The 27,353-nt window shown below is 47.1% G+C and overlaps 1 protein-coding gene across 1 annotated transcript; it reads left to right on the forward strand.

The window, feature by feature from the left end:
- Positions 1-180: 180 nt before the first annotated feature.
- CCDC198 (coiled-coil domain containing 198) lies at positions 181-27,353 on the forward strand. Its single transcript, XM_054024643.1, has 6 exons — positions 181-576; positions 2,432-2,514; positions 10,471-10,557; positions 12,319-12,417; positions 13,893-14,076; positions 24,887-27,353. Exons 1-6 carry the CDS (start codon positions 351-353, stop codon positions 25,132-25,134), a joined length of 927 nt encoding a protein of 308 aa, XP_053880618.1. The 5' UTR covers positions 181-350; the 3' UTR covers positions 25,135-27,353.

Consider the following 27,353-nt stretch of genomic DNA (forward strand, 5'->3'; position numbering starts at 1 on the left):
TTTACCTCAGACTTCTCTGGATTAGTTTAATATTCAATAGCAGCCAGCCTCTCATCTGCTCCAGGAAGTGGCCAGCCCGGGTCAATGTTTAACTGGGCTCACCAAATCTGGATTTAGGAAGGAAAGGCTTGGGGAGGAATAGCCATGGAAACTGGCTTCCCAGATACCCAATCAGCTGTGTGTGTGTGTATGGTCAGGCAGACCGTGAAAGTTGCCCTGGAGGGAACCTGGGAGTTTTACAAACAGGCGTTGCCTTCAAAGGGAGCCCAAGACACAGATCAGTGCTATGGTCAAGTCCAGGAACTACTACACATAGACTTTTTGTTCTTTGAATGTTGTAACTCGGTAAAATGGGTCTGAGCTACTCCAGGGCTCATCATAAGGTGACAAAAGTGGCACCACTGCAAACCAAAGAGGAGGTGCCTACTTCTCCTTGCACTGCTGCGGTGTGTGGATTTCACAGTACCCTGGAAGAGAGACGTTTATGCTCCTTTGCAGCCATGGAGGAGAGAAATCCAGTGTTTCAAAGGCAGCTTCCACCCCTAAGAGAAACTCTGTATGGCAGATGCTCCACAGGTAACCTGGCCATGGATAAGCGACTGCCCTTTCTAGGGTGCTTGGATTGGCTGATTATTTGTTCTTCATGTTCTCTGTTGCCAAATAGATATATGGCTCAGCAGAAAATCATTGCATTTTAACTAAGACAAATGGTAGAAAACTGAAGGTTTATCAAATGCAGGTGTGTGTGTGTGTGTGTGTGTGTGTGTGTGTGTGTTATTCTAGGCATGTGTCTGTTTCTGACACTTCCTGCATATTACAGCATTGGGGGGAAAAATCATTTTTTTCAGCTTGTTTTAGAAAACTGTCTCAATTGTTTATTTAAATCTCAAACAGCCCAGATCATGCAATCCTTGATTGTGAGAGTCATCTTTACACAGGTTTCAGAGTAGCAGCCGTGTTAGTCTGTATCCGCAAAAAAACCAGGAGTACTTGTGGCACCTTAGAGACTAACAAATTTATTTGAGCATAAGCTTCTGTGGGCTACAGCCCACTTCATCGGATGCATCATGCTTAGGCTCAAATAAATTTGTTAGTCTCTAAGGTGCCACAAGGGCTCCTATCCTTACACATGAAAGTAGTCCCATTGATCTTGACTTCAATGGGACTAGATGTGGAAGAGTTACAGGACAGGTCCTGAGGCGTACTTCTGGAGCAACCCCTTAATATGTTACTATACATCTCTACTATGTATACATAGTTATGTGATCCACACACCGCCCTGGGTTAAACCCAAAGAATTATTCACAGTTTGGACAAGATGCTGAGCTGATGTAAATCAGAGCAGTAACAATAATAATATCTAGCTCTTATCTAGCATTTTTCATCAGTAGATCTCACTGCACGTTACCAAAGAAGCTGAGAATCATTATGGAGCTCAGCTGATTTAGACCAGCTGAGGACCGAGACCAGAGAACGCAACACCGGAGTGGAACTGGAAACATTGCTTTGAATAACCAAGTAATACAACTCCAAGGGAACCACGCTACCGTTTTAAAATAGATACGTCTCCTTTGGCGTCAGTGGGATTATTCAGATGAGTAAATGGATGCAGGATTAGGCCCTAGTGTTTCTAACAGGAAGACACTGGTGTAATGTGGCTTAGCGGGGTTGGATATTTTCCCCCTTCCATGTTACATGCAGGTAGTTACGCTAAGAGCATGAGAGGCAATGTACCACTACCCTGATAGCAGGCACATTTCAGGAGCTGAACGGGTCTAGGAATGAATACAGCATGACATTTGGAGTGTTTTATGACAGCAACAGCACTTAAATAATTACTCCGTTCAGCAAAGAGCTAACCATTTGGTATTTAGCAAGTTCATTTACCAAAAGTCCTCTCTGGCATTTTCCATATTCATCCGTGCCAGTAATACACCTCTACCTTGATATAACACGACCCAATATAACACGAATTTGGATCTAACGTGGTAAAACAGTGCTCCGGGGGGGGAGGGGGGAGGGCTGCACTCTGGCAGATCAAAGCAAGTTCGATATAACACGGTTTCACCTATAACGCGGTAAGATTTTTTGGCTCCCGAGGACAGCGTTAGATCGAGATAGAGGTGTAGCTGATAGCAGGAATGTCTGTGGAAAGCAAAGGACGTGAGCATGAATAAAGGGAATTCATTGACAGTTTTGAGCAAGTATTCAGGGAAGAGTTTTTGCTGATAGTCACTCAGCTCTGGTGTCCAGTGGATGCATTTTTTCCCCATGTGCTGTTGTATTTTGGGAGCATGGGCTACAGTAGGTCATGTTACAGTATAACTAGAAGGTCATGAAGCTTTTGCGTAATAAAGCTTAATAGTTAATGATCAATTTGCGATTGTATTAAAACTGTTATTGGCTTCTTCTCCTTCTCTGTTCCTTTAAGTGCCCAGACCCATTTCTTTTGACATCATGATGGAAACGGGAGAAACAAGTATTATTAAACAGCATCCACCTCGAAGACTCCAAGTAAGATGAATTTAAAAGGCTACCTAAGGAGTTACTTGGATTTAATGGGAACATCCCATTTTAATTGTAAACATGCCCGGGTATGTACTCAGCTATAGTAAAGCCATCAGAATGAACTATATTGGTAAGAAATTATAGCGCTGCTGGTCATTATTTCTAACTCAAAATTATTTAAATTAAGGTATTTTGTGAAGAGAGTAGGTTGGATTTACACTAGTGTCACTCCATTTACATCAGTGGCCTTAATCCTGATTCACACCGTGTAAAAGGGAAGCAGTCAAAGGGAATGCCAAACAGCCTGACTATATAAAAAGATGCTTCCTTTGTCTGTCTATCTGTTTACCTGTCCTTCCGCAAGTCTGCGCACTGCGGCCCTCTATTGGACGGGCCGTCAGAGCTGCTAGAGTGTGAGAGATCAAGTCTCCTCCTAGTAGAGGAGCCAGAGTGAATAGAAGCCCAATGCTACCCACTATGTGCCTTTTTCTAGCTCTTTTCTGAAATGGCCTCCATCATTGTAGTATCTGGGCACCGTCCGGTCATTAATGGACTTTATCTTCACAACACCCTGTGAGGCAGCCCTATTTGACAGTTGTGGAACTGAGCCACCAAAGACTGGGCAGCTTGCCTATGTCCAGACAGGAAATCTGTGCCAGAGCTGGGCATTGTAACCAGCTCTCCCCAGATCCACACTAGTGCCTTAGCCACAGGTCCAGCCTTCCTGCTTTCCACATGTTGCCTAACTAGAGATTCGTGCAAATGCTAGAACTGCTCTTAATGGCGAAAAGTTCTTTTCGATGGGGGTAAGGAAAGTGCAGCGCTGCTGTTAAATTCAGTTTTATACCAGGCCAAGTGCAACTTCCAATGTAGACAGCTAAGAAGAGCTGTTAAATTCTGCATTTCTGCCATCGACTAGCTGAGCACCGACTCCGTGTGTTGTTCGGTTGCTAGCTTGATTAAATCTTTATATCAAATTGGAAAATATTTTGCCTTTTGAAGCGCACGCTGGTTTCGGTAGTTGATGATAAACAGTGAGATACTCAAGACATTTATTTTTATTACATGGGCCTCAATCTCAAACCACCATGCAGCTTTACTGAGGTGAGTCATCCCATTACAGTGATATTATCAAGTCAATGGGACAGCATGTGTAAGTCAAGGTATTCATAGATTTGAAGGCCAGAAGGGACCATTAGATCATCTGGTCTGACCTCCTGTGTATCACAGGCCTGTACATCTCACCCAGCTACCCCGGCATTGAGCCCATAATTTGGGTTTGGCTAAAGCATATCTTCCAGAAAGGCATCTAGAAACAGGCCATGCAATTAGCATTTACCTAGAACTATTCGACCTGCAGCACTGCTCATCCGGCTCTTTAGAGATCCACTGACTTTGTATCCCCAGGAGAGAGCAGAGTTTATGAGCCAGCTATGACACAATATCACCTTTGTGAGCTGGCTAGGGGGACTCCCAAGCTGGCAGAGAACTGGGGTAACTGCTCCACATCACCCCCTCCCGTAGATAGAGTGGAGTAGGTGGGTGTAGCTGCAGTGTCTCTGTGCTCTGGTAATCCCTAGGTACCAGAATGGTCTCTTGGGTTCATAGACAGTGGGGTGCAATTTAGAGCAGCTCTGAGGTGGCTCTAAGTTGCACCAGGCAACTGGCCCCTGGCACCCCCAAGGTTAGGGAGTAGGCCCCACTCGAGTCCTGCACTGAGTATACGTCAGCTTCTGTATGCAGACTCCACCCCGTACGCTATGGGCAACATCACTGCCAAAGGTTGGCATGTTTGTAAACTGTGAAGGACCTTTCCCTTAAAGTGACAACAGTCATGCTCTGTGTTGTCAGATGCTACCAGTGTGGTGCTCTGCTCTCTCCTATGTTAATATCACTCGGCTGCGTGCGTGTGTTCCCTCTGTGTGCTGCCCCAGCTCTGCACAGATAGCTGACCCAGCAGACCCGAAGAGAACCCCCAATGACCACAGAGTCTAGTAAGATGCAAAGTCACGTCGACCAGGTTTATTGCGACCTCGGACACAGTTGCAGTTCCCCGTAGATTACTTAGTCTACTGGGCATACTACGAGAAAGTGCCTCTTGGCAATGGACCCAGCTCAATCAGTGGCGGGACTTTCCACTGCCCCCTCGGCCGGACAAAGATATCCACTCAGGGATGCATTCTTATACACAGCTACAAACAAGTTACACATCACTCCTGACGTATTGAGGTGCAACCCCTCTACGCAGCAAGGTACAACCCCCCTACGTAGTAAGGTGCCACCTCTCACCTTGTACATGTTGGTACAAACAAAACAACACTATCCATCATATTCCCCTTTTGGCCCTGTCATTGGGATGGGTCAACCTGTTCCTTGTTGTGTGTGGAATGTACAAGTGTGCGAATGTTCTGATATCTGGTGTCCAGTACCTTTTAGGTATGTCTCTTTTTGCGGCATCAGCCCTTTCCTTGCCAGCTTCTGTGAGCAGGGCCTGCCTCTGGCTCACAGCTTAACTTTGCTTTATGTTAGGAAAGTCTTGACCATTACTTTAGTTCAGGCCTTAGGGCTCATACCAGGCCTCTGATACCAAGGTTTATATCTCAGGGCCTCCTCTTACTACACTCTGGAGCCAGGCTACCCACAAACAGATAGCTTTGTGGATGGCCCAAGAGCATTTGATTCATTCAGTCTTTAAGTGCCTGATAAATTTCCCTCCTTAGCTTCCCCTCCTCGCCCTGTGAAAGACAGACTTTGAATAGGATCAGTCTTAGGGAAAATGGCGCCCTGGGCTAATTTAAAATTAATGGAGATATCCCATCTCCTAGAGCTGGAAGGGACCTTGAAAGGTTATTGAGTCCAGCCCCCTGCCTTCACTAGCAGGACCATGTACTGATGTTTCCCCAGATCCCTAAGTGGCCCCCTCAAAGATTGAACTCACAATCCTGGGTTTAGCAGACCAATGCTCAAACCACTAAGCTATCCCTCCCCCCAAAATACAAAAGTTTGTATTTTGGCACCCCTGGCCCCTAGGCTCCCCACCCATTCCCCCAGACCCCAACTGTCTCCCTGGGCCCCTCACCTATCCCCCCCATTGCTCCTAGGCCCCACTGCCTTCCCCCCATTGCCCCAAGCTCCCTTCTGAAGCCTCACACCCCAGGCCTGTCCTGCTTCTTGCCTCTTGACCACAGCACCCCCCTGACCACAGCACCTTGGATGGTCACCCACGCATAAGGCCAGCCCTGACTTAAAGAAGTATAATATTTTCCTAACAAAATCCAATCTTCACTTGAGGAGTATCTAGTAGGCCAGGCTGGGATAGCTCAGTGGTTTTGAGCATTGGTTTGCTAAACCTAGGGTTGTGAGTTCAATCCTTGAGGGGGTCACTTAGGGATCTGGGGCAAAAATCTGTCTGGGGATTGGTCCTGCTCTGAGCAGCGGGTTGGACTAGATGACCTCCTGAGGTCCCTTCCAACCCTGACATTCTATGATGATAGGCTTCAATGAGTACCTAGTGGCAGCTAAGTTTAGCCATAAAAACCCAGCCCTGCCAATATCTCTGATGATGACTTTCAGTCCTCTGTCTAGAGCCATGACTGTGAGCTGGAGGGAGAGTGGAGATAGAGAAGGGAAAATACCCAGTCTGAGTGCAAGATCCTGCCTCTTATTAAACAACCATCTAATGGTAACAGAGAGTTTTACAGAGTTGAACAATTAGGAACATAGGCACTGCCAGACTGGATAAGACCCCCGGTCCATCTTGTCCAGTGCCCTGTTTCTGACAGTGGTCAGCACCAGGTGCTTCAGTGGAAGGTGCAAGAACTCCACAGAAGGCAGATGTGGCACAGCCTGCCCCATTAGATCAGAATGATACTTAAGTAAGGGATAGATTATGCTTAAGAGCATCAGAGCCTTCCCAAAAATGGGGGGGGGGCTGTCCCCTACCCCCAGAGGCCCCTCTCTTACCCTGGAGGCCCTGCTCCTGGCCAAGCTGGGGTGGGGTGGCACTGAAAGCAGCCCCCTCCCATGTCCCCACCCCCAAGGTGGAGGGACTCAAGCTCCCCAGAGCTGCCAGCTTTGCTCTTACCATGGCCAGGATGTGGCTGTGAGCCGCCCCCGGCAGGAGCTGGGTCAGGGACAGAGCCGCACAGGCAGCTGTAGGGAGCCGGTGTGGAGTCATGGACCTTCCACCTCCACCAGCCCTGGGCTGGGCGGGGAGCCTGGGGGTTGGGATGGGGCGGGAACGGTGGAGGGTCCGCGTGGCTCCCACAACTTCCCGGGCTCCCTGGCCAGACTCCACCAGCTGCCTGCTGGCCTGGCTGGGAGGTGGGTCCTTAGGGGGAAGAGAAGAAGAAGGGGGTGGGGGTCTGCTGTGGAGAAAAGTGGATGGGTCAAGCCCATCCACTTTCAAAATTGGGATGGCCCTGGCCCCCTGGCCCCCTCGTTCCGGCACCACTGATTATGCTACCTCTGCCTGCTGCAGGGTTCTTAACACCTTCCTCAGAAGTAGCGGCCATATTGGGAGCATGAGTCTGATGCAGTAAGTGTAAAAACGATATGACCGTTGATTAGCATATGACTTTTGTCAATAGTGTTTATTACTTAGAGATTTTACTATTCCCCCCCTCTATTCCTATGCTTGTTCTAATGCCACTAGATACTGCCATCAAAATAGAACAGCAGTGTCCTTTCCGGGTCAAACATTTTCAGTAATACATAACAAATAAGATTCTCCCTTTTCAAGAGGTATTAGAAGATTCCAACTATGGGCTGGGTCCTGAGGAGCAATCTGTGAAATTTACAAAGGTGCAAGAAGAGATCAGATTTCCTTCCACTCAGCAAAAGTGAACTTTAAAGCCTGAACCTTCTCCTTCCTCTGGGACATAGTAGGATCCGCTAATAGATTAGTGAGTTTATCTGCCTGCCGCTAGCAACATTATATTCACTGTTTTGGTGGCACTAGTGAAAGCTTTACAGCCTGGACTATAATTGGTAGTAATACAAGGTGGGCGAGGTAATATCTTATATTGAACCAACTTCTGTTGGTGAGAGAGACAGGCTTTCGAGCCACATAGAGCTCAGCTTCAGGTCTGACCTGAAGAAAAGCTCTTTGTGTGGCTCAAAAGCGTGTCTCTCTCGCCAACAGAAGTTGGTCCAATAAAAGATATTAGAGCGGCAAGGGGTGCAAGGTAATATCTGGGGACCGACACAGCTGCAGTTACACTGTATACTGTAATTTGTGGGGTTAGTTGCTGCCATCTAGTGTCATCTCTTAGATTAGTACAACTTCAGATTAGTTTTTCAGGCACTAAAGAAAATAGCGTCAATGGAGACACGAAGGGTAGGGAAGAAAAACGAAACAAAACACAAGAAACTTTTTTATTAGGACAAGTTTGTGAGAGGCAGGATTGCCCTCTGGTTGAGGCACTGGCTTGAGATTTAGGAGACCTGGGCTCGGTTCCTGACTTTTTGTGATCATTGGTAAGTCATCGTAGGCCCAGATCCTCCAAGGTACCTAACTCACAGCTTGGGCTTAGGCCCCAATTCAGAAATGCACTTAAGCACATGCTTCAGGTCATCCTCGTGTTGGATAATATTTAAGCACGTGCATAATTACTGTCCTGAATACACATAGTGGCCTTAATCTCTCTGGCCTAGAGCCTTAAAGGTTCCCATTGACGCATGTCAGGAGCAGCATGAGAGTCACAGAAAGGGACCTCTGCCATATACCATAGGAGGCTCAGAGGTTTATAGCGGCACTGCCACTGGTTTTAGGATGAACTACCAAGTGTAGGAAGAATATTATTTGAAAGCAGAAATGACCATTACAATCACGTCTACAGGGCTGAGCCGAAGCCCATTGAAAACAATGGAGATTTTCCCATTGACTGCTGTGGGCTTGGAATTGGGTCCTGAGTGTCTTTGTTAGGTTGGACGGAGCCAAAAAGCCCCAACCCGCTACAATGCCAGTGAAAAAGCATCATGGACTCAACTCTGAATTTTCTGGTTTGCTTTTTATGATTAAGTTACTGTCTTTATTTCTTTGCAAATCAAGAAGTCCTTGCACTGATTCATTGTATCTGGCTAAAGTACAGTCACAATTTAGGGCATGTTCATACACCTGGAAGTTAATGTCCAGCATTAGGCATGAGTCTTTGTCCCATTGAAGTCATTGACAAGATGCCTACTGGCTTTTATGGGAGCAGGATTGGGACCCCAATGCCACAAACAGGTACCAGAGCAATAAAGACCTCTATTACCCCTCTGCAGTTTTGCCCATTTTAAGCAGGTCTCTTAATTCCTTCAAAAGAAACTCCATACTCAGCTGTCGGTAAAGGGATCTGCAGTTTTTAACCTCGATGGCAGATATCATTTCAAACACAACTGTATGGCATTTAGCTTTAATAAAAGATCTGAGACTACAGTTGCTTGGAAACTTTCCATCAATAGAAATTTTGATGGGAAAAAGACGTCCTGGAGAAATTTTCTGGTCAATGCTATTAAGAAATAAAAAGTGTGCTTTCATGTGAATAAAACGATCCTGACGAAGGGCCTGATTTTCCCTCCTTCCCTCCCCTCGAATAATACCTTACACCATGAGAAGTCCCACTGAATAAGGTACTACTGGGCATAACATTAGAAGAGAAGCAGCGTGTGTGACAGATATGGTAATTTCCCACCATATCATTGGGCGATCTTCCTGTATTAAGTCCGTGTGTCATTGTGGGCCAGGGATTGTCTAATTCCATGGGGGAGCGTTGCCACAACCCACCTAGAGCTAAGAATATGTTGGGGGTAATTAGGCAAATTCACTCAGTGTGTGACACCTCCAGAGAGCTACCACCTGGAGAGGCTCATGTAAACTGGTTCAATCTGGATTCTCCAGAGACCAACAGACAAAGAAAGGACTTTGGGATAAATAGCCTGAGTTGAAAGGAACTCATGGCCATGTTTCAATGGACAGGAATGTCTGTCCAGCAGGGGCCTCAATCCTTCCTAGGAGGGGTTGGAAGGACCTTAGCCTCCTGAAGCCCCATGAGACTGATGGGTGACCTCAGGTAAGATGTTAGCATTTGTATAGGAATTCTGTTTTTAATGTTTTCTCTGTAGTGTTTACCCCTTAAGAATAAATGTGCTTGCCAAGAAAGAGCTGTGTGGAAACTCCTAGCTGGGGGCAATTACGCTGTTCATCGCCTCTGAAGAAAAAGAAAAGCACAACACAGAGTGTCTAAGCCATCTGGCTTGCTGGGGATATCACAGTGTAGGCAGAGAACCCTGGAGCCTGGTAAAACCCTGCTCAGCAGGGAGAGGGGGTGGGTCTGTGCCCAAGAGAGGTTACAGCTGGGAGCCTAGAGTGGAACATGGAGGGGAATATAGGTGGAGGAGCCCTGAACTGTGACAGCATGATCTAGCAGATAGGGCCATAGACTAGGACTCAGGAGAGTAGGCATCTACTCTTGGCTCTGCCACTGATCTGCTGCATCACCTTGGGCAAGTCACGTCACCTCTCTATGCCTCAGTTTCCCTTGACGCCCTACATCTATTTCAACTGTAAGCTCTTTGAGGCAGGGATTGTCTCTTGCTATGTGTACATACAACATCTAGCATATTAAGGCACCAATGTCGGCTGGTGCCTCTAGGCGCTACAGTGATACAAATACATGGTAATAAGAACAATCAATCTGAAAAGAAGCACGCATCTTTAAAGTTTAGATTGTGTTAAACGCTAACTCAGGTGTTTCTCCTCAGTTCTGGCAACTCATACTATGGCCCTCCGTGAATAAATGCCAACAGATGCTGAGATCCAAAGAGATCTTGGAGTATTTATTAAGGATACGGCTCTTTCGTGCCTATTCTGGGCCTATGAGCTGTGGAAAAATGTCGAGACCGTTTAATGTCTGGCTTTTGTGTTTTATGATCGCATGGCATGAGGAACGCTGACTGTTAGAAATATTGGACTTGCAGAAGCTGGAACCCGCTGACCTTCCGCAAGTAATCACTTCTGAAAAGCTCTTCAGCCAGCAGGAAGGGGCAGCAGCCCGAAAAGCAAAGGTGGGTGTCCCCGCAATACAGGTAGAACTGGCACAGTCGCACCTTTACCTTGCACCGCACGCTGGGAAATTCAAGTAGCCCACAGCTTTCCAGACATGTGCTTTGATCATTTACAGAGCTTGCTCTAACGCCCACTGAAGTCAGTGCGAGTCTTCCACTGACTTCAATGGGCTTTAGATCAAGTCCATAGTCAGCCACTTCCCACCAGGTGTGCTGTGCCCGTCTCTCTCCATAGTCACTGATGAGAGGTCTTATTTTAAGACCAAATAGTCTTCTCTATTACGCTCACATGACCCATCAAAGCCAACGTGGTTGCACCCGTGCAAATGAGAACAGACCGTGTGGTTGTTTATCCCAGGCGTTCTCAGCTTCGGCCAGCTGAGCGCTGCACTGGTGAGCAGGCTGGCTACAACAATGTGTATAGAGGAGGGGAGGGGAAAAAAGTTTGACCAGCTCTTTTGGGAAGTTGCCTGGGGCTGGAGTGTTCCATTTAGGGCTGGATCCTGGTTAAATCGAAGTCAAAAGTAAACTTCCTTTGGACACTGGGGGGAGCAGTTTTAGGCCTCTTACAGGTGCAAAATAAGAGATTGCGGCTTCCCTCATCTTTAATTTTGAGCAGCCTGGCAGATGGGATCTAGGGTGACCAGACAGCAAATGTGAAAAATCGGGACAGGGGGTGGGGGAGTAATAGGAGCCTATATAAGAACAAGACCCAGAAATCGGGACTATCCCTATAAAATCGGGACATCTGGTCACCCTAGATCTAGCTAAAGCAACTGCAGTCTAGCCTCAGTAAGCTAAGGGGTCAAAACAACATTCACTAATATTGAGTCCCTCTGTTTGTGAATATTCAATGTGAGACATTTACGGCTCAGATCCTCAGAGGTAGCTAGGTGCCGCTCTCTCTCATTGATTTCATCAGGAGTTAGACACCAAAAGTATTTAGGTGGTCTGGGTGTTGGGGCCTGATTTTCAGAGGTGCTGCCAGCAATTGGCTTCCAGCAGCAGGCAAACCACATTCTCTGTACGCGGCAATTGTCCTCACGGTGCGTTGGTGACATTGCACTGGATTTTACAGCTGTTAGCGTTCCTTTGGTTTTAACCGCTGAACCCGCTTTTTGCTCATTGACTTTGATGAGTGCAGCCGATGCTCAGTACCTTTGAAAAAATATCAGCTGTCTCCAGGTGAGCATCCAAAAATGTGCCTCATAGGAATTGCAGCTTTCCGCTTGTGACTTAATATACTGCTCCGTAAAACTCAGAGCTATAGCACAAACTATAGTGGTATTTATCTATCAGAGCAAGAGGAGGACAGTGAGAATGCAGTATTGTCAACCCCAGTCACTCAAAAATGATGAGCCATCCCCCTCTCCCCCCAAAACCATGAGATTTTAAAAATCTCATTATTTAAAAGTCAGTAATGTGGGAGCTCTTCTAATTTTTCACCAGCTGTTGGCCAATTTGGGAGTCACATTTTTAAACTTCTCTGCAACTTGGAGGGCCAGAAACTGTTTGGGTTGGATTTTTTTTTTTAATTTAAACTGAGATTTTTAAGTAATAACCTGATCCCAAGAGTTGGAGCTTTAAGAAAAACACCAAATATTGAGAGACGTGCAATAAAATTGAGAGAGTTGGCAACAGACCTCTGTATCTGGTAAGTGGCCTCTTCATGCATTGAAGGGAATGGGGTTGGATTTTAAAGCTGTGAGCTAGTGAGTTTGTTTCAAACATTGCATTTTTTTTTTTTTAATACCGTGCAAGGAGCTGGAGAAGCGAGTGCAAACTGCAAAATATACGTCTGGAAGACGACAGCACTTACACAAGCTGCAGATGTTAGAAATGAACCGCAAGCGAGAAGAGGTAAAGCTGCAATCTTGGTGGGTTTTGAAGCGGTTTGAAAGAGGGAACTGGAATGATAAAATCCATGCGTGGGTTCAGCGAGGCTGAAGTCAGCCAGTAGGTCTTGTGGTTCAGCTGCTGTTGCATCTGGATTCAGATCAGGAAGGGAGATGCTCAGACTCATTTCTCCACCTGGCTGGAGTCTATATTACCAGCCTTTGTCTTCATTGTCTCTCTTGTGGCTTACCCTTTGTCCTCATCTTTGTATTTGAATTTCCTCACTCGTCAGTGGTTGCCATTGTGCCACCCAGTACTCAACTGGAAAAGGGAAATGAATGATTTTCTGATGACATCCACTCCATGTACTGAATCACAGAGACAATGGGAGCTGGCACCTTGCCTCAGAAACCATCCATGGTGCCTGAAGAGCAGTTCTCTGGGCCACGTTCTCCTCTGTTATTGACTCCAGTGGGATTGGATTGATGTAACTAATTATTTGACCTTTGGTATGTGGTGTCTGCTGATGCTTTAGAGAACAAAAGCCTTGTGTTCATCTCAGAACTTAAACTGTGTCTCTCTGCCAGTAGGGAGCCTGCTGGCTTAAGTGTATTGTGTCCCCCACTAGTTGTCCCCTTAATGTTAAGGGCCCGCTGTGGTAGCAGCTGCTAGAGTTATCCAATGGCTCAAGTGATAGCGGCATATGAAGTGGTGGAGATCTCACGTTCAGTCCTGCCTGGTGGATGTTGTTTTATATGCCCTTTTCCACCCTCTCCTCAAGGCAGAGTCAGGCCTTATGAGAGCCAGTGTTTCCCAGTGGGTAGAGCACTGGACAGAGTGAGGAGACCTGGGTTTTATTCCTAGCTCTGCTGGATGACCTTGGGCACATGCTCTCAGTTTCCCATCTGTAAAATGGGGATAATGAGACTTTGTAAAGCATTTCAAGACCTTCAGAAGAAAGGTGCTAGACAAGAGCTTGGTATTCTGTATTTTTCTTAAATTACATGGTGGGAATGAGGCCAAGAATATCAATATTGGGTTGGGGAGAAGCACAGATCTTAGTATTTTTATTCAGATGGTCACTGGACTCAGATAACAGTTGAATCTAATATGTTATTTCCTGGAAAAACTGAGCAATTATTCCTGATTTGAAATATTAGCCCTTGCTTGACCACTGTCTGTGGATGACCTGAGTATGACGGGTTCCCCCCCTGGGGTGCCACCTGGAACTGGGGTATCACTGAGCCCAGCTGGTGGGGCAGCGGGCTCAGTGATACCCCGGTTCCAGGTGGTACCCCGGGGGGAACCCATCACACTGAGAACTCAGGCAAATTTGTGATCTGAGGGGGCCCAATTCTGCAAACTTGTATTTGAGCTCGTAAAGTTATTCAAGTGCCTATTTGTTTGCAGAATTAGATCGTTAGCCTAAAGCTATGCTGAGTTTAGATGTTAAACCCTTGGAAAACAGTTACCTATTTACTCCTCTGTTGCTCATACAGATGAATCATTTACAAAGCCAGGAGGAACTGAAGAGAAGTCTCCACAGGGAGGAAAAAATCAACAAACAAAAAACAAGGGAGCTCAAGGCTAAGAAAGTCCTCGAAAATCTTCAGAGAAACAATTGCTCTGAAGGGGAAGACCTTGTCCCCATTGAGCATGATCAAACTTTTAATGGAGACCAGGGTACGTAGAGTCATTTTCCCATGAGATGAAAACTTATTTGATGCTTGGAAGTTTCTCACTTTAAGCAAGCCAGTGACTGGTGGCCCTAAACCAGGGGTGGGCAAACTTTTTGGCCTGAGGGCCACATCGCGGTATGGAAATTGTATGGCGGGCCATGAATGCTAACAAAATTGGGGGTAGGGGTGCAGGAGGGGGGTGAGAGCTCCGGCTGGGGGTGTGGGCTCTGGGGTGGGGCCAGAAATGAGAAGTTCAGTGTGTGTGGGGGGGCTCCAGGTTGGAGTGTGTGTGGGGGGGTGAGGGCCCTGGGGTGGGGCTGGGGATGAGGGGTTTAGGGTGCAGGAGGGTGCTCCGGGCTGGGACCAATGGGTTTGGAGGGCGAGAGGGGGATCAGGGATGGGGCAGGCTGTTGGGGCATGGAGGGGGTGAGGGCTCTGGCTGGGGGTGGGGCTGGGGATGAGGGGCTTGGGGTACAAGAGGGGGCTCTGGGCTGGGACCGAGGGGTTCAGAGGGTAAGAGGGGGATCAGGGCTGTGGCAGGGGATTGGGGCATGGGGTGGGCTCAGGGGTGCAGGCTCCAGGTAGCGCTTTCCACAAGCAGCTCCCGGAAGCATGTCCCCCCTCCGGCTCCGAGGGGCGGCCAGGCGGCTCTGTGCACTGCCCCATCCGCAGGCGCCACCCCTGCAGCTCCCATTGCCTGGGAACTGTGGCCAATGGGAGCTGCGGGGGCGGCGCCTGCGGACGGGGCAACGCACAGAGCCACCTGGCCATGCCTCCGCGTACTACATAGGAGCCGGACGGGGGTCATGCCGGCTGCTTCCTGGGAGCCGCACAGAGTGGGGCAAGCCCCCGACCCCGCTCCTTGTCTGGAGTGCCGGAGTAGGGCAAACCCCTGACCCCGCTCTCTGGCGGGAGCTGAGGGCCGGATTAAATAGCCCGATGGGCCGTAGTTTGCCCACCCCTGCCCTAAACCCCTGCAGCTGTTCAGTCTCCTGGAATGCATCCTACATGTTGTAAAGATGGAGTTCAGAATGGCTTCCAGGAAGCAGAATTAAATATGGCAGCATTGCAATAAGTCGGGGAGCCTCATAGGGAGGAATCTCTGTACCTTCTTAGTTAATGGCTTCTGAGTATGTTAAAGCAACCACAACTATGGCCCACATTTAGGACCTGTTTAGCTCTCTGTGCCTGGCCTCCTCTTTTCACATACGTGGGGAAAAGCAGCCTGAATGTGACCCCACGCTATCCATCTCCCTTTGCAAAAAAACGTTCCATAGTAAGGATCCAAAATACTCTGGAGCAAATCTTCAACTCCATTGCCTCTTTCTGCCACTCTGGTGATATGAAGGGGCCACAAAGTGACTCTAACTGGGCAGCTGAGATTCTGTTCCCCGCACCCCAAACCTCTGCCATATTGGTACGCTGGGGAATCACAGGAGTCCAGCTGTGTTCCAGTGGTCACCAGCAATGCCCCTTGGGAACTGTAACAAGCTGCTACGTCTTAGAGGAGCCTTAGAACTACTCTAACTTGCGAGCAGGAGGAGGAATCCCAGTCAGCAGCACCTCCAGGGGCTCAGAAAGTGCAAAAATGGCATGCAGCCAGCTCTGCCCCCTCCTCTTGGGTCCCCCACTGACTCCAGCTTGGCCAGAACCAGGGTCTGGGCCCTACATAGAATATCAGGGATGGAAGGGACCTCAGGAGGTCATCTAGTCCAACCCCCTGCTCAAAGCAGGACAGTCCCCAATCTCTCTGCACTGACACTGTGGGATTGTTGGCTATTCCTGTAGAGGGCATGACTCTAAGGAAGTATTCGAGTGTTTATTTTCTGAGCGTTACCAATTACTAATTAAGACATGCCCAGTTAATTTGGCCACCAAATTGAGTTACTATGGCCGTTTCTTCATTGTAACACACAGACATTTATATCAGGAAAAACAAAGCAAAATACCTGCCCACCATAATAGAAAAGGACTGATTTCCCTGCATGGCACTGGGCCGAGTTCATCCCTGGTGCCAGTACATGGACCTGCACAATGTCAAACTCCTATATGGTTGCAATAATTAGCATACTGTAGAAGAGGGGACTCAAGGCTGGTTCACTCTCTTGTGGTGGGACTTGGTATAGCAGGCTCTCCTTAACTTTCCCCCCTATCGATAGCTGCTCCAGCTCTGCTGGTTCTCTCCGGCCAGGTCGCTTATAGCTCCCCCCGTAGCCCCTTTGGGGTAACAAAAAGTCCAACAAACAATCTCAAGCCATCTCTTCAGCCTGAGTTCTGAAACAGTATTTGTTTCACCTCTGGTCCCTGGGGTCTTTGCATCCCCTTCTCCAGTGGCTGGTGGGGCGCCCAGGTCCTCCAGCAACTTTTTTGGGTTCAAAAAAGAACTAGATAAATTCATGGAGGATATATTTGCCGGAAGCTGGGAATGAGCGACAGGGGATGGATCACTTGATGATTACCTGTTCTGTTCATTCCTTCTGGGGCATCTGGCATTGGCCACTGTCAGAAGACAGGATACTGGGCTAGATAGACCTGTGGTCTGACCCAGTATGGCCGTTCTTATGTTCTCCCTCTTCCCTGAGCTCCAGCCCAGGGCCCTTTGAGAAATTAAACGCAACGAGACAGACATGGGGCGTGATCCTGTACCTGTTTGGGGCAGGCTTTTCCAGCTCTCTGGACTTTCTCTGCCCCAGGCTGACTGGCTGTTTGCTTCAACCTTCCCCCTCCTCCTCTGTATCACCCCACGTCTGCCCCTCTTACCCTCCTCTCCCCTGCCCCCCTCACCCACTTCCCTCACTGTCTCCTCTCCCTTCCCTTTTCTGTCCATTTAGCTGATCCTCTCCTAAATATATGCACATAAAGCAAACAAAATGAGAGAACCCCCCATGGAACTGACTTGACATTTTCTGCCATCACATTGTTCACTCTACTCATGTGTCCTACTCCTTCCCCCAGCCTCTGGCTGTCTATATGGTAATCTCTTTGGGGCAGTGGCTGTCTCTTTGTTGTTTTTGTGCAGCACCTAGCACAATGCGGTCCGGGTCCATGCCTAGGGCTCCTAGGCTCTGCGATAAGACGAGTACCAAACAGTTGCTCTTTGCAAGTGTAACACTGACAGACCCCGGTCGGCGGCGGGCAGGATTGAACTGGGGACCTCTGGTGCTTAGTGCATGAGCCTCTACTGCATGAGCTAAAAGCCAACGGGCTGTTAGCTAAGGCTCTAGAGCAGACTCATTTTATCTCTCTTTAAGTGGCCTCAGGTGGGACAGAACACCACACCCAGGACGTGTGTGGGTTACACTAGGTCTCTGGATCCTCTCGATGGTGCAGTGAAGCAATCAGAACACCCAACGCTTGTCCGTCTAACAATACAACTGTGAAGGGTTAGCGGAGAGAACGGCTGCAAGAGAGCTGGCCTCTGGGCATCTTATGCTCCTTTCCTTCAGACTCTTCTGAAGTCCCCCATGACCAGTTTGGGCTGTGTTCCTGCCTGGGAGCTTATCCGTGTTCTCGTTGCCTCCTGCCACCCAGCACATAGCCACTTGTGAGGTGTAGAGAACCCAGCTGGCTGCCTGCTATGCAGATGTCCTTTTGGGCAGGGACCATTGACTCCCTGATGGGGATTTTTCCTGTTTTTGCTGTAGAAGAGTGACACACGAGCCCACACACAGTCTGGTAGCAGGCTCCCCTCATCTAGCGCCCTTTGCTAACAGCCCTTCGCGGCCTGCCTCTTTTTGACTCAGCCCTTTGGCCGGGTCACTCCACCCATTCTGGGGTAACAGAAAGGCCAACAAACAATAGTCCTGTGGCCTCAAGCTGAGTCTTTGGGTCCAAGTCCCGACTCAACAGTCCTTCCACCCTTGGCCTAGGGGTCTACACACCACCTTTTCCAGTAGCTGGTAGAGGAACCCAGGCCTGCCCTCTCCTCTGGGTTCCAGTCCAGGGACCCTGTAGACAGCAGGCAAAAGCCATCTACCTGTGGGTTGGCTTTTGCTCAGCCCCACCTCAGGAGTCTCCTTCCCCTCTGCTGCTCAATCCCCTCAAGGCTAGTTCCAAGGCGTGAACTCTCTCCTGAAGCTCTTCTCTCCAGTTGAGCTCCCCCAGTCATTTGTGCAAACCCTCTCACCGGGTGTCCAATCATTAGCCAAGGCTACCTGATCGCCAGCCAGTTAGGATTAGCCGGAACGGTAGCCAATCATTGACCATCGCAGACAAGGGTGAGTCGGAGTCTCCTTAAGGGGCCAGCCAGCCGGTGACATTACCTTGTACATCAACACTGGCCTTCTCTTGCTCCCAGTCTGAGCCTGAGCCACACAGCTCTCTTGGCAAAGACTTCAATTTGCGCAAGAGGTGTTTGGAAAGCTGCCAGCACCCAGTGGATTACCAGTGATTGGTTGCCTCTGGCCCAGGTACATGGATAGTTGGCCACCCTTGCCAGCTACAACCCCTTCTCGCTGACTCATCTCACCTCTCCCAGAGTAGTTTCTTCAGCAGCTGCCTTCTTTCCCTGGCTCCATTGGTGAACGTGGCTGAACCACGTGGCTGGGGCTCTGGATGGCACACCGCAGCATAACTCTGGTCTTTGTAAAGACCAGCAGGCTGGGCCCATGTGAAGAGAGAATCCAAGATACACACAGATTGAAGCAGGGAACAGAAAGCTCATGGCCAGAATGGTATGTGTAACATGTAATGCTTTTGCTTCCTTAGCCTCGCTGGGGAAGAGAACGGAGCAAAAGCAGTGATAAGTTAGACTTCTAGGAAAACATTATGGGCATAACAAAAAAATGGGTCTTCCAGAAATTCTGCTTAGATTTTCAATGCCATAGTTGTCCAAATTTCAAAAAAGTCTGTCCAGTTTGCACTCACGTCTCCTTAGCAATGGGATGGTGTCACGGGGCGCAGTCCTCATCGCTAGACTGGCGCCTCCTCCTGGTCATGCTGGGGATTAGCTCAAGGCCAACACTCACATCGGCACTCTGTCTCTGCTCCCGCCTACGGCTCCTCTCTCAGCTCCCAGAACCGTAGCAACCTCTTTGCAACTCAGCCCTCCAGTTAGGTCATCATCTCTGTTTCTGCCTTCTTGGGGGGAGAAAGGGAGGGGGCAATGTGCATATCACTGTCCTATTGCCCAGCCACTTTCTCAGTGGTGAGAGCTGGGGGGGTGTGTCGAAAACCTGGGCTTGCCCACCTACTACTCTGGGCCCCAACCCAGGGACTTTGTAAATAGCAACCTCCTGCGGCTCCTCTGTAACCTCTGTCAATGCGGCTCTGTTTCCCCGGGCCACTTCCCCATGGCCCCAGCACCTTCTTTGCCCTCACCTCAGGGCACTCAGCAGCTCAGTCCTAGGAGGCAGTCACTGCTCTGTCCAAGATGCTTCTAGTTCTCTCAGTCCTCCAGGGACGCAGGCCTTACTCCCTGGGCTCCTAGCAGCAACTGATCCTACTTTGCTCTGCAGCTCCTTTTTATCTGAGCCTGCCGGGCCTGGATTGGTTGCTCCCTGAAATTCCTCCCCCCCCCCCCCCCCCCGAATTGGCTGTGTTTCACACAGCCTCTCTGGATCCCTTGGAGGACTCACCTCCATTGCTTCTTCTGGGACAGGGCATGAGAAACCCCTGCTATGCCTGTGTGGGGTAGGCACCCCATCACAGATGGGTATAGCTTTTGGTGTGTAGGTGCGTGAGGGTCTCTGTGGATGAAATTTATCTGTCTGTAGCATTGGGGTGCCAAGGCCCAGGCTCCACTTTCATCCTACGTGAGCCCTCAACACAGGCTTCTGCTGGCCTGAAGGCTGAATTCAGGGGCAGAGGGCTGAATTTCACCTTTAGCCTCATGCCCTGGATGAAAGTGAGTGTGAATCTGAGATCAGATTCAGGCCCACTAGCTCTAGGGGAAGATGGTGAAGAACCCCAAAGACTCAGGAGTGTTGCTGGACCAGAGAGGAAGGGGAATCATAGCTGAATACAGCTGGCAAAAGATATTTTAATTAGATAGCTGCACTAAAGCCACCTTCAAAAGGCAACCTATTGTCCTAAAGAAACCCTTTAAAGTGCACCCCGTGGTTTCTGGTACACTTTGGTTAAACCTTTAATTACAGGTTATCTTTACTAGATGCCCAGTTTTTACTGATTGGTTGGATGGCCACGCAAGGCACATTTTACTGCATAGGCATATTTATGGGGAACAGAGATCACTGCATTCACAGGTCATGCCAGGACCACATTGCTCAGGGAGTATGCTGAAAATAACACAAGCTGCCATTCGGATAGCTAGGAGAGTGCAACCTGCCTCCTGATGGAATACCTTGAACTGGGCCCTTGCGACTGAAGGGTCTGGAGTCAGCCAAGGACAGCAAAACAAAATCCGGCTAACCCTGAAGTGATGCTGTTCCACAGAGAGGCCTTTGAGACTGAGGAGCGTCTGACTCCTTTTGATGAAGAGTTTATACGGACGGCTCTGCTCAGTCCATGTGCGTAGTACTCAATAGAGCAGTGACTCCGCCATAGCCTACCTGTCGGGATGCACTGTAGTCAGCCGTTGATTACACTACACATATGGTACAGCCCTAGCAATTAATACAAATTCACGGTGGAGCGGGCTCCTGTCCCCTCTAATTCATTTGATGAAGAACTCATTCGGAACTGCTTCTCTGAACCCTTTAACTCTGTTCACATTTTTTTTCACACTACTCAAGGGCCTGATTCAGATCTCACTGTCAATGGCATAAATCCAGAGTCACTTCAATGAAGTTAAGGTAGATATACAAGTGTGAGATGTGAATCAAGTGTTACGCCGAGAGACTGTGGTCGGCAGCGGACAGGAGCGAACCTGGGATCTCGGGAGCTAAATGCGTGAGCCTCTACTGCATGAGCTAAAAGCCCCAGGGCCCTTAGCTAAATCTGTAGCAGACTCATTAATCTCTATAAATGGTCTCGGTGCCACTAGAGGGGACAGAGCACCACACCCAGGAGGTGTGTGGGTTCCCCGGGCTCTGAGTGGTTTGAATTTGGGCAAGATTCTGATCTCTGCAGTAATAATGCCATTAAAACAAATGGAGCTTTCCAGTGATGTAGCTGGCATCAGAATCTGGTTGCTTTGTCTGCACCTTCGTCTTTCCTAGCACAATTTCCCTTCCACTTTACACTTTGGGGTTTCCTTTTCTTGATTTATGAAGACCCAGCACAGTATAGATCATTGCAAAAGCACTATTGTCATAATCACATCAAGTATCTTTTGCTTATGCTGTATAATAATAAGTAGCGGCTGCAGGCCCGTGCCGTCTCACAGCTGTAAAGTCAAGGCTGCAAAAAAGCTGAAAATGTCTCAGATATTAAAAAATGGGCAGTTACAGACTGCATCTGCCAGTGACAATTGAACCTGCTGATATTCTGAACCAAAAGAGCTCTCAGCCATGCCTGTAGCTGTTTTTCTCGCTTCACACTGACTCAACAGACATTCTAGGCTTCAGATTGATGTTTGGGGTTATTGGGTATGCTGGGTGGGCTGTTGGGTGGGCTGTTGTGTTGAGCAAGTTGTGCTGGGAGATTTGTGTTTATTTCTACAGGTGGAGAGTGAGGGGGATGTGCTGCAGGGAAGGGCTGTGTGTGCTTCGGGTTATTGTGTGTCCTAGTTGTGTTGTCGTGTGGGTGGTTGTGCTGATTTATGTTTGGGAGGTTGTGCTGGGAAATTTGTGTTCTTTAACGCAGGTGGCAGTTGGGTCCACAGGTGCGCAGCTGGGCCAAATACTCTCTCCTCTGTGCAGGCTCCCTCATACAACCAATGAAATTGTTCCATGCAAATTAGCTGTAGAGTCAGGGTGATGATTGGTTGCATTACCTCTGATATCACAATGGTCTAGGATGCTTGACGTAGTGTAGGTACATGCCTTGCTGTAGCTGTACACAGTACGGGTGTAATTCATAAAGTCCAAATGGTTGAAAACTTAAATATTGGATGGTAACGGACGGCGAATCCCAATAATGATTGAACTTGGTGATCCCCTGAACAAAAAGAGCTCTCAGCCATGCCTACGGCTGTGTCCATCGCTTCACACTGACTCAATAGATATTGTAGACTTCAGAGGGAGACACAGAGAGACATTCCAGGGATGTTATTACTTCTTTTACCACTTAGACAGTGATTTCCATCTGAGATACCTTACAAGAACGGGCAGACGGGCCTGCAGTTAGGACATTTGTCTAGCACTTGGGACACCTAGTGTCAATTCCCTGCTCTGTGACAGACTTCCTGTGTGCCCTTGGGTATGCCACTTAGTCTCTGTGCCTCAGTTCCCCATCTGTAAAATGGGGGGAAACACTTCACAACCTCACAAGGGCGTTGTGAGGATAAACACATTAAAGATTGTGAGGTGCTCAGACACTATCATAATGAGGGGGGGCATATAAATACCTTTGATAGGCAGACATGATTGCTGGCAGTAGAACCCAGGAGTCCTGACTCCCAGCCTTATGCTCCAACTACTAAACTATGCTGCCTCTTATCACACCATAGATTTAATCATTATGCACCTACAAATATAGAGCTCAACCCTGCCTGGTGTTCAGCACTCTGGCCTGACCCTGCAAAGTACATAAGAACTTGGGCTTGACTTCATTGCAGCCAGTCATGTGCATGAAGTTAAGCACGTACGTATCTCTTTTGCTGGATCAGGGTCGCGTGCTCCACAGCTTTTGGGACCTATTCACACCACTTATAAAAAAGGGGGTTGGGGAATGAACAAACGTTGTACATAAAAGTATAAAATCTCCCCCCTTTATGACTAAACATAAAAACAATATTTGGTTTAAAATTTGGAAACAGCAGAATAAATAGAGGTGGGTGACATTTTTTGGTCAAAACTTTTCCAAGAAAAATGCAGATTCGGCCACATTGAAACATTTTGTAAATTCATGTCGATTTGCTGAATCGTTCATTTAAAATATTCTGAAAACATCAGACCATTTCATTTGGTCATTTTCAACTTTTTGAGTTTTCGGTTCAAAAGGACTGTTCATTTCAAATTTTCCTTTAATTTGATTTTTTTAAAAATCCAAAAAACAATTTAAAATGGTTGAAATCAAAATGAAATGTTTTGATTTTGTTGAGACAAAAGGTTTCATGTGTCTGGAATAAAAAAAAATGCAACGTTTTCATTCACCAACATTTTTTTTTTTTAATTTTGTTTTCAGTCTGACCTGAAACATTTTGTTAAATTTTTTCAAAATTGCCAATGAACCAAAAAAATCTATTATTCAACCAGGTCTAATAATAAACATGGCATTCTAGTACTGGAGTTATTCCAGAATGTATCTGTTGTGCCTCGTGCTCTTTACACCAGTGGTTCTCAAACTAGGGCCGCCGCTTGTTCAGGGAAAGCCCCTGGTGGGCCGGGCCAGTTTGTTTACCTGCCGTGTCTGAGGTTCAGCCAATCCCACTGGCTGCGGTTCGCTGCTCCAGAGCAATGGGGGCTGTGGGAAGTGATGCGGGCCGAGGGATTGGCCGAACCTGCGGACGTGGCAGGTAAACAAACCGGCCCGGGCCACCAGGGGCTTTCCCTGAACAAGTGGCGGCCCTAGTTTGAGAACCACTGCTTTACACAACAACAATATAAAGAAAGCACAATGGGCACATTTGGATTCAAATAATCATTTTTACTAAATATTTATGAACATTCAGAACCTAATTACATACAGATGGCTACATTAGCTGGTTTCTGATGGCTTCTTGAACATAAACATGGTGAGCACCATTAGAAGGCTCAGAAACTATTTAAAGACAAATTGGAGAAATGGTCTGAGTTAAACAGGATGAAGTTTAACAAAGACAAATGCAAAGTGCTCCACTTAGGAAGGAAAAATCAATTTCACACATACAGAATGGGAAGAGACTGTCTAGGAAGGAGTACGGCAGAAAGGGATCTAGGGGTTATAGTGGACCACAAGCTAAATGTGAGTCAACAGTGTGATGCTGTTGCAAAAAAAGCAAACATGATTCTGGGATGTATTAACAGGTGTGTTGTGAGCAAGACACGAGAAGTCATTCTTCCGCTCTACTCTGCTCTGGTTAGGCCTCAGCTGGAGTGTTGTGTCCAGTTCTGGGCACCGCATTTTAAAAAAGATGTGGAGAAATTGGAAAGGGTCCAGAGAAGAGCAACAAGAATGATTAAAGGTCTTGAGAACATGACCTATGAAGGAAGGCTGAAAGAATTGGGTTTGTTTAGTTTGGAAAAGAGAAGACTGAGAGGGGACATGATAGCAGTTTTCAGGTATCTAAAAGGGTGTCATAAGGAGGAGGGAGAAAACTTGTTCACCTTAGCCTCTAAGGATAGAACCAGAAGCAATGGGTTTAAACTGCAGCAAGGGAGGTCTAGGTTGGACATTAGGAAAAAGTTCCTAACTGTCAGGGTGGTTAAACACTGGAACAAATTGCCTAGGGAGGTTGTGGAATCTCCATCTCTGGAGATATTTAAGAGTAGGTTAGATAAATGTCTATCAGGGATGGTCTAGACAGTATTTGGTCCTGCCATGAGGGCAGGGGACTGGACTCGATGACCTCTCGAGGTCCCTTCCAGTCCTAGAATCTGTGAATCTATGAAAGGGACATTATCCTTTTCCTATATGCTACAGCATCTAACACTTACAGTCTGAGAATTTTTTTTACATAAGGAGAGAAAAGAAAAACAATAGTTTGCTTAGCACAAATTTTGGACTTGGGCCCTGGGTTCCTCTGATGCGATTCCACAGTAAACCCTTGATAAATCCTCTGCAATTGGGTGTGCAACCCAGAATAATTAAGAAGATGGTTTTCTTGTTTTTAGGAAATACATGGGATGGAGAATTCTTGGAGCGACATGAGATGGCTGAATCCTATCCCAGCCAGAGCAGTAAAGTGGAAATGTGGTTCGTAAAGCATCAGGAGCCACAAGATCTATTTTGGGACAGCTCTAGCACTGACTCGGATGACTGGAAAAGAGAAGAGAGAAAGCTGGGTCGCAGACCTGCACTAGTGCGAACCAAGACGGAGAGAATCCCTCTGTTTGATGAGTTCTTTGATAAGGAATTCTAACGGCAAACGATCCGGGTGGGACTGGAGTCATGCACTGAAAAAACTCAGTTCTCGGATTATGCTTTAAACCCACTGGATGGATAGACTGACGCTGTTAAGAATTACTTCTCTTGTGAAGTAAATAGAGTTTGTGCAAGTATGAAGAAATACAAAGGAACACTGCAGATACGGATATAACCAAACCCATTTATCTTTGCAGGTCTTGAAGGGCCACTATTGTGAAGGTGCATCTGCTTTGCGGAAAAATATAATGAGAAATTCAGGGGTATATACAACAATATATTGGAACTGACATTATTTATAATGCAGCTGTTTTAATGCAGCTAAGATGGGGCACATAGGGGGATGCCACTGAACAAGAAATAAAGGGTAAGACTCGTCCTACAGCTCTGAGACACGCAAAATGCCCATTGATTTTGGCAGGAGTTTTGTGTGAGTTTGGATTGTAGGATCAGATGACCCGACTCTCAGGAGAATTACTCCCTCCTCTTGTCTCAGCCCCCTGCTCACCTTATTACCTTTGCTCTGCCCTCTTCTCTTTTAAGACCCTCTTTGGGGGAGAAACACCTTCAAGGTAGCTCATAGGGCCTAGCCTGGCACATCCTCACCCTTTTGTCCTATTGACATTTACGAGTACCTAAGCACACTCACAAGAGGAATTATGGAACTAACAAAACACATGCCTTACCTTGCCATTCAGTCACACTTTGACCTCCCCGTCCTCTTGTCGGTATGTCATCTAATTAGCTCAAGATCTGCAAGTGACCTTTGGCTGGATTCTGACTGCACTTAGTTGACTTCAGCATAACTTAGTTGACTTCACTAGAACTACTCCTGATTTATAAAGATATCAGAGCACAGTTGGGCCGGTTGCCACCATCTGTCTATAAAGAACCTAGCAACAAATAGTAAATAAAGATAATCGATTTTAAACCCACATTCCCTTCCCTCAATTTTTGACCTCTTTTATCCTTCAAATTAGGACATTTATTGTCTATATACTTAGACGGCCCCATCATTGTAATGCTGAGAACTCACAAACAATTAATTTAGCTCAGTATTACAATGTTAGGAGCTCAGTATTACAATTCCCATTTTACAGATGCGGACTCAGATATAGAAATATTGTGGTTGGGATTTTCATAGGAGCCTAGGGGAGTTAGATACCCACCGCCAACTGTATTTCATTGGCATTTGGGTCTTTAACTCCCTTAGGCCCTTTTCAAACTCCCAGCCTAAGTGGCTTGCCCAGGATCAGAAAGTCTGTAGCGGAGACTAGATTTGAATCCAGATATCCAGTTCAGAGTCTCAACTGCAGGCTTGTACTTCCTTATCCCCTCTATCCATGCATGTACCTGCCATGTAATGAGTCGGACTAGATTGTCACAATGGTCCCTTCTGGCCTTATAATCTATGAATTTTTGCATCTCTGCCTGCTTCAACCATGAGAAAATAACTGACATGGTCCCAAAAGTTCAGACTAGGTACAGTGATTGCATGACAAAACCCCTACAAAGCAAACGGAATAAAACAAAATTTTATTTTGTTAAAATAAAACAAAAAAGAGATTAATTTTGAGAAGACGACAATGTAAACAGTAAAGGTAGCTAATGACTAATGACTGTTTTACTTGGATTCTATGTTTTAAAAAAAAATATCTCTGTGAACGCTTTCCAGATCTCACTTAACAACCATGGATAGGAAAGTATTGTGAAAGCTTTATTGGGTAGAGAAAAAAGTCAGCGGTTTAATGGGATGGAACAATTCACCTGGCACTAGACTATACATCTGTCCTCTAAATGATTCCACATATTTCCCTCTTGTGTTCCCATCTGTCAACAATTAAGCTATAATTGGTGGAAATGGAATTTATCCTAGACAAGTGCTGATTAGTTTAGCGATAGTTGGGTTGCAAGTGTATGGAAACACTGCACACGGATAAGAATATGTGGAATAATCAGCCCTTTTCACGTGTTTTTTGGGAGGAAAAGATATGTAACGTTAATGAATCAAAATTATTACGTATAACATACACTTAGCTATGGAAAAAATGTTTGCTGTTTTTCTTGCAGGTCAGAGTTCTTTGATGCCAATCATGACAATTTTCAAATGTATTGATTTATTCTAAATAATGGTAACCTTTACAGAGGCAGACTGCAACTCATTTTTACTCTGATACTTTCTAACACTGGAAATTAAAATGCTTTCCTTTCTGTTAA

Source organism: Malaclemys terrapin, chromosome 4, assembly GCF_027887155.1.
Source record: "Malaclemys terrapin pileata isolate rMalTer1 chromosome 4, rMalTer1.hap1, whole genome shotgun sequence".
Taxonomy (NCBI): Eukaryota; Metazoa; Chordata; order Testudines; family Emydidae; genus Malaclemys; species Malaclemys terrapin.